The sequence below is a fragment of the Plectropomus leopardus genome, chromosome 11 (genome assembly GCF_026936395.1).
Source record: "Plectropomus leopardus strain MGB_pleo_1.0 chromosome 11, ASM2693639v1, whole genome shotgun sequence".
Classification (NCBI taxonomy): Eukaryota; Metazoa; Chordata; class Actinopteri; order Perciformes; family Serranidae; genus Plectropomus; species Plectropomus leopardus.
In genome coordinates this window covers 28,708,279-28,723,592 of record NC_142186.1, presented here as the reverse complement: position 1 = coordinate 28,723,592, position 15,314 = coordinate 28,708,279, and the positions used below count along the sequence as shown (strand labels likewise).

At 39.6% G+C, this 15,314-nt stretch overlaps 1 protein-coding gene across 3 annotated transcripts in view; it reads right to left on the bottom strand.

Annotated features, from left to right (window-relative positions):
- Window positions 1-14,131, bottom strand: part of epb41l4b (erythrocyte membrane protein band 4.1 like 4B) — a 33,761-nt gene extending 19,630 nt beyond the window's left edge. For all 3 annotated transcript variants that reach the window (XM_088084533.1, XM_042489724.2, XM_088084534.1), the window contains exons 1-6: window positions 13,228-14,131; window positions 4,248-4,352; window positions 4,130-4,172; window positions 3,528-3,606; window positions 3,204-3,248; window positions 103-155 (exon numbers count right to left, since the gene is read on the bottom strand). In XM_088084533.1, coding sequence (XP_087940659.1) covers window positions 103-155; window positions 3,204-3,248; window positions 3,528-3,606; window positions 4,130-4,172; window positions 4,248-4,352; window positions 13,228-13,509 — 607 coding nt within the window. In that variant the 5' untranslated portion in view covers window positions 13,510-14,131. The remainder of the gene's footprint in view (window positions 1-102; window positions 156-3,203; window positions 3,249-3,527; window positions 3,607-4,129; window positions 4,173-4,247; window positions 4,353-13,227) is intronic.
- Between the last annotated feature and the right edge of the window lie 1,183 nt (window positions 14,132-15,314).

Below are 15,314 nucleotides of genomic sequence, written 5' to 3'. Positions count from 1 at the left end.
ATAAGTGGACTAAATGTTGCAAGTTTACTTCATATCACAGTGAAATGAAGGTAGAATAATGGCCTCCCAATATATCAAAAATCAATAAAAAAGTCATCTTACTTTGTAAACAAAATGCCGCCAGCTCTACCGAGACGTCGTATGGACATTTCAATCTGAACAGAGAAAAACAGACACCGCTGATGAGCTGTTATCGTGTGTGTGCATTCATAGTGTACATGTTATCATGTGTTTGAAAGACATAAAAGTGTCTGAGTGTCCTCCAGACTGTGTGTGTTTTTGTGTGAGAGTGTGTGTGTGTGTGTGTGTGTGTGTGTGTGTGTCAAGGAGAAGAGGAGCAACCCTTTTCCTAAAATAAGCAGCCCTCTGCTGTTCCTGATCTTGAGCTTTATAATAGAGCTGGACTCTGGGGATCCGTGGCCCAGATAGAGTCAGGAGGAGGGAGAGGGGTAACACGCCGTCTCAGTGTGTTTTTGTGCGAGCACGTTTGTGTTTGTGTGCAAGAAAGCAGGCCCCACTGTACAGAAGTCCCCCAAACTCTAATGTAGGTGACCCGTGTGTATGCTCCCGCAGGTGAGAGAGTTTACAACCAGGTTTGACGCCACTTGTGAGAACCAAAAGTTTTCACACACGAAGAGAAATTACCGGAAAATGACTCATAAGGAGCTGTTTTATGCTTCTTTACTTTGGGGCGAATGTTTTTTTACTTCTGCTCCAGTTAAGATGAGGTCAGGTTCAGGCACTTCTACTCTTTTTTAGTATTCACAAGACTTCTCAGAAATTCATTTCATTTTCCGTAACCGCTTGTCCTCGTAAGGGTCGCGGGGGGGCTGGAGCCAATCCCAGCTGTCATCGGGCGGAAGGCGGGGTACACCCTGGACAGGTCGCCAGACTGTCGCAGAGCCGACACATATAGACAGACAGCCATACACGCTCACAGTCACACCTAAGGGCAATTTAGAGTCACCAATCAACCTGAGCTGCATGTCTTTGGACTGTGGGAGGAAGCCGGAGACTCCGGAGAGAACCCACGCAGACACGGGGAGAACACGCAAACGCCGCACAGAAGGGCCCCCGCCCACGGAAGCCCGTTCCAGCCGGGTTTCGAACCAGTGACACTCTTGCTGTGAGGCAACAGTGCTAATCACGACGCCACCGTGCCTCCCAGAAATTGTTTTAAACTAATTCCTTTCACTCCAGCAAGCAGTCCAAGTGTATTTATCTTCTGTTACACTCCAATAATGAGGTCAGCATGTCCTACAGAAACAGAGGGCCTTTTTGGTGGAATTGTAAGTTGCATATTGTTTATTATCTTAACTTTTAGCCTCTTATCATGACAACTCTTTTATTTTTGTCTACCATCAAGAAGCTTTAAGATTGTTCAAACACTTATCACATCACATCACATCTACATCCACTTGTGTCAGCTCTTTAAAGAAGCAATAAAGTGAAATATCCACAGCCAAGTGTTTTGTGTGGCTGCAGCTCTCTATCTAACAGAAATAGAAGTCTTGTGCATCATTTTTAACACATTTCCTTAATACTGATGATCACATTTAGTATTATTGTGAACTTCTGCTTCTCCACCTGAACTGAAAATAATGTTCTGTGGGTTTGAATAATCTTTGGCTGCACACTACGTGCTTGTGATGACTGACCTGGCGGCTGCCTGAGGGATTAAGAAACATCTTAAACATTGTTTACCTGACTTAACCTCCCAATGTTGATTATATTAAGAAATAACTGTCGGTATGTTTTCATATTTCCTCTTTTTATCTGGACTTGTAAATTACTCTCTGTCCTTGTTTTTTGTAAGTTTTGAAGTTACTTGTTCGTTAGGTTCAAGAGAGGGGCGACACGTCACATACACCTACAATCAGGCCTAATTTTAGGCTACAATACCTGGTTAACTCATCTGCTCTGTTTTGTCTCTCAGCTTAACCTCCCTTTCTCTTTTCCTCTTCATTCATTTACTGTAGCTGCCATCAGTGTCAGTTAGTACATTTTCAGTTCATTTATTAATGTTGGAGTTAAAAATAAAGTATGTGTTTTTTTTGTTAATTAACACTAATATAATTTAACCTTTTAAGACCTGGATCACAATTGGTTTTCTTGATTTCTTGAAATTATTCAGAAGAATTTAAAGCTAAAAAATTTGTTTGACTTATTTTAAAAACATGGAGAAAAACTTAAGTAGCAACTTGGTGAGATATGTCCCATAAATTTATTTTAAAAAAATAGTAAAAGGTGAGAAGAAAATGACCTGATAATTACTTTGGGGTTATTATTGGATATTATCTAAAAAAAACATTTACTATTCCATACAGTGCTGAAGGAATAAGTCCTAAAAAGGGAATAGAGGCAGCATGTTTGCACTCTCAGTTCTCTGGTTTCAAAGTCAGCAGGCTTTTTGAATGGGTTTTTGGTTATATGCCTGAAATACAGTCTGTGGTTAACACACGCTTAAAATACTTCCAGGTTTTATTCTACGATATAAATTATGCATACACCCCACTCATGGATTTTGAAGCTTTTAGGAGTTTTAAAAAAGGTGTTGGCTAAGAAGTGGCTAAATGAGACTACAGAGGTTGTTGCCGAGCATGGCTTTACAGCCTTGTTGTGGTGGAGACGCGACCGATTCTATTTCTTTTATAGCCAAAGTTAGCTTTTAACTTCTGATATTGCACTGATGCTTCAGAAATCCTCAAAGTGATGCTGAACTGTGAAGATTATTTTGCTAAGCAAAACGTTTAAGTATCATAAACTTTTGTTTGTCACAGAGTTTATTTTCTGCAGAAATCCAAAATCCCAAAAAATAATCCCATAGCCTTTTTGAAGAGGGAACAAGGGTGATACTAACTTCTGATTCAGCCTACAAAAAATTGTCATTCCTGCAGCACTACATGTGTCCCTGCCCAGCTTTGACAGATTACCTCCTCCTTTATTCCATGCAGCTGCTGGTGTTTGGATTTCATTGCCTTTGGACAGAGCTGTTTGCCCATTTCCTGTGTTAAACTAATCTAAGCTAACGTCTGCTACATTTGTCCTACGGACATGAGAGTGGTGTCAATAATCAACTCTAACTCTGAGAGCAGATCAACATATTCCCCAAAATGTCAAAGTGTTCCTTTAACTGTGCATGCAATATGTGAAATGTGAATTATACTGTAATTGTTTGCATCAACAGCAACAAAGGAACTTACTTGGCAGACAGGATATCTTGTCGAAGCTGCAACACAAACAGATACCTGTTGGTGCAAAAAAAAACAAAAAAACAAAACACACAGAGTGAGAGGCTCACACTGAACAAGAGCGTAAATCAATTGATGTATCACCGGCTTTTCCTCATCTCTGACACATCATTTGTTTTAACAAGTCTCCGTCCGTTTGGCCTTGATTTGAATCTGCCCATAGCAGCAAAGTAATTAGCCCCACGTCCCCTTTGGACCTCTGCACTAGGCTCCTGAGAAAACCATGTGTGCTTGTGTGTGTGTGTGTGTGTGTGAGTGTGTGTGTGAGGACTTTACCTTGTAAATTCCTCGCGCAGGTTATTTGGCTCTGAGGAATAAAATTTCACTCTGAAGAACAGTCTGTATGGAGGCCCGTCTAAAATAAAGAAAGAGAGACAGATGTTGAAAAAGAAAATCTTGATGTTTTTTGAATGACAGGGAGGAAGAGGTGAAGAAATATAAATTTGTAATTTAGCGATAATTAATTTAATCAAGTCAAATCTTCTTATGATATATCTATCCATATTATCTCGTCTGTCACTGTCAGACAGGATATAAATCTTTATTCATCCATATATCTTTGTGACCTACTTTGTTATCTCTTTTCTGTTTGACTTCAACATCAATCAGACTCTTTTTCCTTTTTTTGGGGGGTGCTCCTGAACTACAAAAAGGAGCAGCGGACAAGTAGGACAACATCAGTCTCCTGTACCATTTCATCCCCGTGTCACAAGCAGGAGAGCAAACAAGGGAACTGCTCCTAATGCACATCCTAATGACCATGTCAACAACAGATAATGCACCACCTGCTCCCCACTCACCTGCTTCCACATGCAAATAATGCATATTTTCCTGCACACACACACGCAGCACATGTGGGCCTAATTAGGAAAACTTACCTCGGATCTGTTTCTTTATAAGCTTGGACATGTCGAGCCAGTGCTAGAATAGAGAAAAGGTCAGAGTGAGTTACATTATGTCAGCTTGTGGTCTTATGTGAAAGAAGTGTGAACTCACCGAGACTTGTTCTGTGTCCATGTACTGCAATCCAAAGTAGTCTGTCTCCACCAGGTCTATGTGATACATGATCTGGTCGAAAAGGTCCTGGCCTTTGGATTTACTCTACAAAAGAAGAACAAAAAGTAAAAATATTTTCAGCTGAGCTTCAGGTGTGTTCATTCTTATCTCTTCTCCTGCCGTAACCCTATCGTCTCGAGATAAACTAAGTCCTAAAACTTGAGTTTCACCGGATTATGGCTGTCTGATTTCCCGGTAATTTAGGCGTGAAAGACCTGGTGTCCATAACAGGAGCAAAATGTCTTCAGATGGGTGTGAAAGTGGCTGTGTGGGTGTGTACATGTGGATCAAAAAGAGAGGGACAAGCCCCAGAAAGACAGGCCGGCCTTTGTCATGATCACACATAACAAAGAACACAAAACACTGCACTTCAAGAGATGGTTTTTAACTAGTTTTATATCATAATAATGTGGGTAGTGTCCAGTAGTGTAAAGTAACGAAGTAATAATACTTTGCTACAGTACATAAGTATTCTTTGGGGAGTATCTGTACTTTAGTAGTGCACATGCGCCAACGTGCATGCAGCCTGTTGCAGTCATTTATATTTTTACATACTTACACACTCAGCATATTATGATACATACTTTATTTTTAAAATATTTACATTTTTACATATCATGATTACTGTTTACTATTGCTGTATTTCTATTCTGACATTTGTATTTTTATATACTTGACCTGGTACTTTCTATAATTCTCTATGCTGGCATCAGAGCTACTGTAACAAACCACAAAAACGAACTTGATTTTCTTCAAGTGTAACGTACAATCAATTCAATTATTCAAGGTGAGTCAGCCTAAATGTTAGGAATATAAAACTTTATAATTCTCAAATTTTTGCCCACTTGATTTTTTTGTCAACAGCATTTACATGTACTTTTACTTTCAATACTTAATACTTTTTTATTTTTGATCATAAAGCACTGTAAATATGAGATACTTTAAAACTTTCACTCAAGTTATCTTCTTCCAAAGTCATTTTCTGTTAAGATATCTGCACTTTAACTCAAGTGGGACTTTCAGGTACTTGGTAGCAGAACTGTGGTAAATGCCCAAATCATCCTTCTAAAATTATAGATTTTAGGCTCAAAACCGCTGTTTTGCAACCAGAGTCCGATGAAACTGTAAAAACAGGCATTGTTGATCAAATATGAACCAATATTTTGTTACTGTATCGCCTATGTATCCCCTGAAACGGTTTCAAAATCATATTTTTGTGTAGCCTTTGGCTAATTGAACAATTAGCGAGCGCCATGTTGTTTACTGTATTTTAAAAACGGAGGCTGAAAAAACTCAGATTAAACGGTAAAACTAAGCAGTGCTGATCAGATATTAACTAATATTCTGTTACTGTGTTGCCTATTTTTTGTATAAAATGTTTTAAGGACATATTGCAGCTTACCGTTGACACGCAATTTGGTAACTTCTTGACAGCCCCCCTGATAGTTTGATATTTTCTTTTTGCTGGACGAAGACGTCCACGGTTGCATGACGTCACAGCGCTTTGCATTCTGGTAGTTGAAGTTTTTTTTGTTTGTTTGTTTTTACCTCCTCAGCAAAAACAGCCATTTTCCTCTGTTTTCTCTGGTCATATTCAAAATTCTGACTATCCTTTACCATTTATTTTCTTACAGCAGTAAAGACCATAACAATATTACTAGGCATGCATTAAGAGGTTATTTTTTTACTTCCTGCTTCAAAGACTAATGCAAGGCAACTGCTAAGTTTGGAAATTATGCAATAGTTTGCCATCTGATACATATCTGATACACATTTAACAAGTGGTTGTTTTTAAAAAGAGCTTGAGGAAATACCTGATGGCACAGAACACCAGCCCCTCTTAAATATGTTTAGTTAAATAATATCTGACCACATGATCATTAATGAGAAACTCTCCTTTTTATTTTCTGTGTGTTGTGTTGTTTTTAGTAGTACTACTATAATTTTTGAGCTGTTTTAAATGTTTTACTGAAAATTTAGATACATTGAGGATACTTGCTGTCATTGCTGTATGTATTTTTTTTCATATTTCCTTTTTTAATTAACCTATCCTTTTGTTTTTCTTTTGATAATTGTTGCTTCTTTGTAATTTTCCCCGTTTTCTTGTTGTTTTTTATTCCTTTTTGCCTCTGATTTTAAATTATACATTTGCTATGATGTAATGTTTATTTATGTGGATACCAGAAGAGTAGTTGCTACCCTGGTAGTAGCTAATGGTAATCCAGATAAATAAATAAATAAATGTAGCACCAATTTCAAGCATATTTGTGTATTCCTGCTGCATAGACAGCCCAGTTTTATAAAGAGAACATCTTTCCAGCAGTGAAATACTTCTTAAGCACAACTAGGAACACTTTGTCCCAAAGTTCCTCTGAACAATTCATGAGCACATGTGCCTCATCGCCCCAGCGTGAAGACCTAACCCCAGTCTGACCCATATAACACCCAGCGGGCGTGTAGAAAGATGACAGCCTTGTACTTTGGATCCTGATAACCAGTCTAAACTTCCTGGTGAGTGTATGAATGTGTGAGGAAATCAGTGGTATTAAGGGATTGGGGACAGAAAAAAAATCACGCTCATGCTCATTCTGCAGCATGTAGTTTTAGAGAGGCTGATTGAAATCATAGCCTCTATCACACGGGTGCACATGCTGTGGCAACAAAGTCACTCAGCACTGGAGTGAATATATTACTGTTACTGCGAGTCAAAAAACAGCAATTTATTGATACATATCAACTGTGAATATATGAAATGTGCTTTCTTGATCTCTCTTACTGTTAATATTTACTACAGATATTCTGCTGTTCTCTGCTGCTAACCAGGAAAAGAAAAGTTGTTGTTATGTTATAGCCTTGTTTTATTAATCTTTTAAAGAAAAAAGTGTGTATGATCTAGGGGGACTTAGTGGCATCTAGTGGTAAGGACTGCAGATTTTGACCAGCTGAAACTTCTCGCGCTTAAAATTCCTTCAGTTTTCATTATTCAGGAGGTTTTTACAAGGGGCCAAATTATCCACAGAGGTCTCTTCGTCTCCAAAACAAATGGAGCAGGTGATTAAAACCATTAAAAACACAGCTAAAAACACTGAAAAAAAAGGTTTCATATTACAAATCATTGTTTCTCCTATGCTGTTTGCACCTCACAAACAGGCAACTAGCCAAGAACCTGTTAATTTGTGCTTATTTTACTTCTAATCCAGACGCTCAGCAGGTTTTGACCGGGAGCCAAATTATCCACAGAGGTCTCTTCTTCTCCAACAAAAACAGACCAGGTGATTAAAACCAGGAGAAACACTGAAAAAAGCAGTTTAACATTACAAATCAGAGTTTCCCCTAAGCTGTTTGGCATGTCAGAGACCTGCAAATGTGTGCTCACTTTTTTACTCTGACAACTTGATGTGCGCTCAAATTATTTTAGATGCAGACTTTTAGGATGTTTTGACTGGGAGCCGAATTATCCACGGAGGTCTCTTTCTCTCCGAAACAAACAGACCAGGTGATTTAAACCTGAAAACACTGAATAAAGCTGTGTTACGTTACAAATCAGTGTTTCTCCTAAGCTGTTTGGCAGGTCGCAGATGGAGCTGGTTCGCTTTCTGCTAACACGTGTTCACCGTCAAGTTCAGAGGGTTTTTAACAGAAGCAGGATTATCCGCAGAGGCCTCTCCAAATCAAACAGAACAGGTATTTCAACTGATAAAAAACTGAATAAAGCAAAAAATTGGTGTTTTTCTGACAGTCTTGTTGTAGATGGGCTGCTAACTACAGTGGCTGACGTGAAAACGTGAATGTTTCGAGCCAGTGTTTGGTTTGTTCAATCTTTGCATTGGATGTATTAAGAGAACTGGACACAGAGTTGAACATGGGGCCCTGTCCTTTTTGGCTTAATGCTACTTGTACTACTTCACTATTTCTACACTGCGTGGTCCATTAAGAATGCACACTAGAGACTTATAGTGGTCGAGCGCGGCCGAGCGGTTAATTGTAACGAAGATAAAATAATTTAATCTTGTGACTCTTCTTTTGAAATATTATCGGACTGAATGGATCAAATCCTAATAGACAGAATAAGTCATTTGTGTGGGTTGTGACATTAAAAAAATGTATGCATTGATTTACAGACGTCTCTTTCAGCATGTAAGTCTATGGGGAAGTCATTTTGGATGGTGTAATTATACTGTTTCGCCATGATGAAAATTAGCTTCCAACCCTGGTGCACTTCCTGTTCTGAGCTACTCTATAAACATGGCGATCTCAGACTGATGTTGTCTTTTTATTTCTTTTTACATTTTTTTATTTTATCTTTTTAATTATTTTTTAATCTATTTTATCTTTCTAATTTATTTTTTTATTTCCTTTTATTTGTGTATTTGTCTTGCTTTTATTGTGTCTGATGTTGTTGTTTTTGGTCCATTTCTTTGTATTATTTTATATTGACATTATGCGCCCTTCATCTCGCATTATTTGTCCTCTGGTTATAATTTTATCCAAACTCTACCCTAGTTTCTTCTCGCTTGTGTTCAATAGGGCTGTTTGGCTTTCTGTTGTTGAATCGCCGTCTATGTTTCCCATTTCTGCTTTGCTTTGTTTGTCGAAACACTTTGTAAACTCTTTTATTTAAAGGTGTTATATACATAAAGTTATTATTATTTACATTATTATCACAATCGAGGACGACTTGCACCTTATGTAGACATAAAAAGCTCATTCTCTACTATTCTTATTTTTTCAGGTGATTAAACACTGAATGAAACACGTATTAAATTGTATTTATTTCTCCCTACATATCCCTCTAAATCCATACATTTGAAATTACAAAAACCCCCAATAATTTTATGCCCTTAGTGCCAATTTTGCCCATTATGATCACAAATGGTAACAAATATCAATATTTTTCAAAGCAAATTTTGTATCAAAGTTAGAAATTCCAGTATGGTGACAACACTTGCTCCTGTTCTACCTTTTGTTTTGGCCCCATTCAGCCGGGAGTGAAAGACTAATAAGCTCTAATGGGCGAGTTTCAGCTCTGTTCAGCGCACCTCACCTGACATGAACAAACTTGTTCCAACACACCTGTGACTCAGCTGCCAGTTTGACAGGCCTTGTTTCATTTGTTGCCGGAGCTCTACAGAAGCTTTGTGCAATTGCTGCAATCTCCCAGTTGGACTGCAAATGAAATATTCTGCACCCTAATAACCCACTATACACCGCCTGAGCGTTTCAGAGGTGACGCATGCACGCAGCAGCTTCTGTGACACATGCAACCTTCAAAAAATGAAAACATCTTACGAGAAGCCACTTACGCACGAGTGCCCACACACTCGCTCATCGTCCCACCTACCCCTCACAGACTTGTAGCACTGGTCTGTGACACAGAGTCTGCACAGCGGTAAATCAGATCAGGGAGTCGGGGAATAGAAGGAGATGGATGGAGAGCAGGAGAAGAAGAGGAGGGTGAAGGAGTAAGACAATGAGCGCGGGAGCAGGCCACAGAGGGAGTGTAAAAGAAGATTAGGAGGGGAGACGGCACACAGAGGGGAGGCAGGCGGAGAACTGGGAGATCAGATAGAGACAAATAGAAGAACAGCAGAGAGGAAGGTGCTGTAAAAGAGCAAACAGAAGGGGGCAGCTTCAGGTCTATCTTAGATTTCCCAGCAGTCAGAAACGGGGAAGTAATGTGATGAATTGGCTGATCATAACACCATCTGGAGCTGCACCTCTCACAATACAGGAACACATACACACTCGCACTATGTAGGCCGCTTTGATATTACAGGCAGGGAAACTTTGGTAACTTTTCTGTGCCAAACTTTAAATAGACGCATTTTAAACACACGTTGTTGTCAGTTTTAACTTGGGAAGCAGCTACCAGTCATTTGCATTATTTATCGTTCTCTTTTAGGGTTGTTTTAGCACAAGTAACCCTTTGAAACCTGAACAAATTGGCTGGATTTCTTTAAAAAACATGGGAAGAAGGCAATGGGCAAGGAAAGAATTGACCCAAAAGATGGCAAGAAATTTTTTAAAAAATACAAGAAAATTACCTAAAAAATGAGTTTAAAAAAAAGCTGACAAACAAATAAACAAGGAAAAGACCTGGAAAATGTGCCTAAAAAATTAGAATAATTCTGTGACGTGATTTTAAATATATTACTCATTTCCTTCTCCCCACATCTTTGAAAGAAATCACAACAATTTGCTTAAGGTTAAAATATTTAAAAACAAGAAGAGTGATGACACTCCAGGTTTCCGGATTTCAAGGGATTAATATCCAAAAGCCAAAAAGTTGAATTATCTTGAATTATTATCTTGAAACTCTGAGATTCAGAGATTAGGTCTTCATGTTGCTCAGCTCAAAACTCAAAACTGTTTAATTTGAAGTAAAAGAAGCTCCTCAGCACATATTAGAAGCAGCAACCAGTGAGCTTTTACCACTTTTTTGCTTGAGAAACAGTAAATAAATAAAAATTGTTCTGTAAATAGAATAATCATCTGACGGTTATTTTTATTTATTTTTTTAACTTTGAAAATATCAAATATCAAATTAGAGCTTGTATTCATCTTTTTGGTCTACAATATGTCAGGAAATGGACCTGCCGCAGCTTTATCAGAAGCCTTTCACGTCTAACTATGATGCGTATCTTTCTCGTGGTTTTTGTTCCAGGATGGCGTTTCAGTTTGTTTACTGTTACATGTTGTTTGTTTACTTGTTACATGCATTGTGTCTTTTCAAAATACACTTACACTTTCACAGGAAGTGTACGGTTTCTGCTTGTTAGATGAATATAGTATTTTTCAAAATATACTTACGTTGGTAAAGCACTTCATTTTTTAGGTTTATATCCTTAATGTTTAAAAAAAATACAAAAAAAAACAAACAACACAATGGTTTGGCGTAATATTCACACAGGAAGTGAACAAGTGAAGGGTGAAAGTCCGGGGTTTGTTGAATCAATCCACCTCCCATCCCGCCCGTTTTTTAGGAACTTTCCAGCTCTTATATTACGTTTATACCAGCAGCGTTTCAAACTGACGCCATCCAGTGGCGTTGCATACTGACGCTGCATGGCTGTGTATCACACCGCTGCAAAAGCTGCCTTTTTGGCGTCAGTGTTTGAAACCGAAATCACTGCCAAAGTGAGGGTATTTGTTGACTTAGAAATCTGCTGCATCCTCAAGTGTTTTGTCCACAATCCAAAGATGTTCAATTAGCTGTCGTAGAGGAGTAAAGAGCGGTCCAATACGGATGCAGGTTTGGATGGTGGATGGGTCACAAAATACAGGAAATTTTACCCTAGGACGTACATCCAGGAGACCGCAGTTCAGACACACGTGAACTTTTAGTCCATTTTGAGCTTTTCTCAGGCAAGTCATTACCGTGTTTCCTTTTTCCTAAACCTTATGACAGTAACTCTACCTGCCTAAACTTAACCTCCGTAACTTTACAGTAATTGGTTAAGTTCAAGGTAATAGAGTAACTTTACGGTACTTTGGTAACTTTACATCAAGGTGTAACACCATTTGTGGGGCACTAATTCGTAGGATATCATAGGAACCTTTGTGTGCATGTTTTTGTAGTATGAGTATACGTTAAATCGTTGTAGCTCTACTGAGTTGCAATTTTTCCTTAATTTGAATAAAGATAAGTTGAAATAAACTGATAAAAATTAGAAGTCTAGGCTTAATAGTATACATTTAGAAACCCCGTCTCTCATTTTTGCAGGGGACCACCAGGAGCCACAACAAGGTCCTCACAGGGTCCCCGGGCCACACTGTGATGCACACTTACCTGATGTAAGGGGACCCAAAAACCACCAGGGATTTTTTTTTTTTCTAGTGGCACACTGGCTGAAATGCGTTACTTTTGTGTCACTTTTACTTACTTTTGTAATGCATTACCCCCAATACTCACTAAACCGCCGCAAAAGGTGCCTTTTGGCGTTGTTGTCTGACGCAGAAATGGCAAAAGTGGCAATATTTGACAAGTTAGGGATGAGAACAGGCTCCACTCAAAATGTTTTGCTTTGTCCACTACCCAGAGATGCAAAATGCCAAATATCACCCCAGTAATCGGCCAACTGATCGATTAATCGATGCAGCTTTGCAGAATTGCAGTTTTTCCTTATTTTCAATTTAAAAAGTTTAAAGTAAATTGACAGCAACTCTGACTTGATACTTTTAGTAACCCTGACTCTCATTTTTGCAGGCGACCACAGGTCGCCCCCCCACGAGGTCCCTGCAGAGTCCCCAGGCCACACTTGGACCCACACTAACCTCCACTACCACCTACCTCTGCACCATGCACTCTGTTTACACACTGTGGCGGCTAGAGTAAACACACAGAGCTGTTACTTCTCTAACATGTAATTGTGGCGTTGTTGTCTGACACGTAAATCACTGACAAAGCATTTGACAAGTTATGGGAATAAGAACGTGCTCCTGTTTTGTTTTGTCCACAATGCAAAGGTGTTTAGACTACTGTCATAGAGTAAAGAATTGAGAAAATATGAGCATTTAAGAGGCTGGAATTAAAGTGTTTTGACTTTTTTCTTTCTGAAATAGTAGCTCAAATTGATTAATTATTATCAATTTAGTTGACAACTGATCAATTAATCATTGCAGCTCTACTGAGTTGCAATTTTTCCCTTATTTTCAATTTGAAAAAGTTGAAAGTAAGTTGAAACCAACCCTTAGTCCGGGCTAAATATGATCAATTTAGTAACCCTGTCTCTCTAATTTTTGCAGGTGACCAACAGTCACCCCCACAAGGTCCCCACAGGGTCCCCGGGCCACACTTTGACCCACACTGACCTCAGCCACCACCTCGCCTTGCACCATGCACTCTGTTTACACACTGTGGCGGTCAGAGTAAACACACAGAGCCGCCGTCAGCACAGAGGACAGGCTGCAGCTCACTCACAGGCAGGTCCACGTTGACATCGGAACCGTCCAGCAGCAGGACGCGGCAGGTGATGGTGGTCCTCGCCGTCCCGGCCGCCGGGATGTGAACCGCCGCTCCCCCGGTGACCACGGCGGGCGCGTGTACGACCTGCTGCTGATGGGCCAGGAGCAGGGGGTTCCCGGTCACCCCTCCTGCTCCTCCTCCTCCTCCTCCTCCTTTACCGTCCCGCTCGTCCCTCTCTCTGGTCTGGAAGCGGCTCCGGGAGCGGCGGCTGAACGTCCGGCGCAGAAAGCCCATCATCTTCCTGATCCACAAGGTGAAGAGGTCCGTGTGTCCGTGAAAACTGCTCCCAGCCGGGGTCCTGCTTTTACTGCCGCCGCCGCCTCCTCCTCCTCCTCCTCCCCGGGGCGAGGAGTCACTCAGCAGGCTCGGGGGAGACTTCAGGGCTGCCGATCAGTCCTCCGGCTGGATGTCGGCAGCAGCGGGGGACTCCAGCCGCATACTAATCAAACTAACACGGATCGACCAACCAGTTGATTTCCAATCATTCGGTGTGAACAGCAGGACTCCCTCACGGAAACACAAGCAGCCCTCCTCCTCCTCCTCCTTCTCCTCCCCCTGTCCTGTCCTCTCCCGTGCACCTGCCTCCTCCTGCTTGGCTCGCTGTTGCGCACAATTCCCGGAGAAATCCCGTCCGACGCTCCGCAGTGGGGAGTCACAAGGAGCCGCGGAGGGAAGGAGGAAAGTCTCACCACCTCCTGACCGGACCCCGGTGGTTTGTTTTTGCTGTTTCCCACCGGCGAACCGAAACTAGTCTACCTCACAGGTAAAAGTCAACCAGCGAAACTGGACAAACAGCGCGGTCTGCGCCTGCGTAAAAACACAGCGCAGAACAAACTTCTGTTCCTCCCGACTGGCCGACCCACCAGCGCGGGTGAACCAGCGCCACCTGTCTGTTGCCGGCCAGCCTGGAGGGGGAGCACTTCACGGCACATCATTAGTGGTTCCCAACGTGGGGTCCAGGGTGCCTCCAGGGTCGTTAAAGGGCTTCCCGGGGGTCCCCATGATAATGATGATAATTAAAGTCACTCTGTTTATCAGGACCGAAAAACTGAAACTCCCATTTAGTTATCTATTCAGTTATATTTATTTATTCATCGAACAAAGAACCTGACAGCACAGCTATTGCCAATAATAAATAAATCAGACAACATGCATGGGTTACATTTATACATATAACTACCATATATACATATTTTTTGTATACATTGGTACCATGTCCCAGGAAAGGAAAAACATAATGATGATTATTTATGTCCCTCTGAACAAGGACAAAATGCTGACACCCATTGAACAGTTTTCTAATTTTTAAAAGACATTTTTATTTAGTTATATATCCAATTCGATTTTTTAATTTTTAAATATTATTATTATTTTTTTTTAATTACACAAGCAAAGAACCACACAGTACAGCTATTGCCAAAAATATTTTTTAATAAATAAGTTATGCAACATGCATGGGTTGTGTTAGTATACATGAAAATTACAATATACACATTTAATGTAATAATATATGTATTCAGTTATCTATTCAATAATATTTTATTGAATATTTTTTCAGATATTGCAAATTATATTAATTTACATGTAAATAACAATGTATACATTATTGTATTCATTGGTACCATGTCAGGAAAAACACAATGATGATGATGATTTATGTCTCTCTGATTATCAGGATCGTACTCAGGACTGTTGAAATACTGATATCATGAGTCCAAACAGAACACACAGCATCCCCATGACACACAAAAATGAATATTTATTTAGTTATTTCTATAATAATAATCTCTTTTTTAAATAATATATTATTTTATTTTTTGAATAAATATTTATGTAGTTATCTATTTGATTATATTCTCCTTTTAAAATAATATTATATCTGTTTTTAAGTTGTTTCTTTACACAAAGAACCAGACAGTAGAGCTTTTGCCAAATTAAATAAGAATAAATAAATTAGACTACAGCATTGGTTGTATTAATAAATATATAGATTAATATATATATATATATATATATATATATATATATATATATATATATAT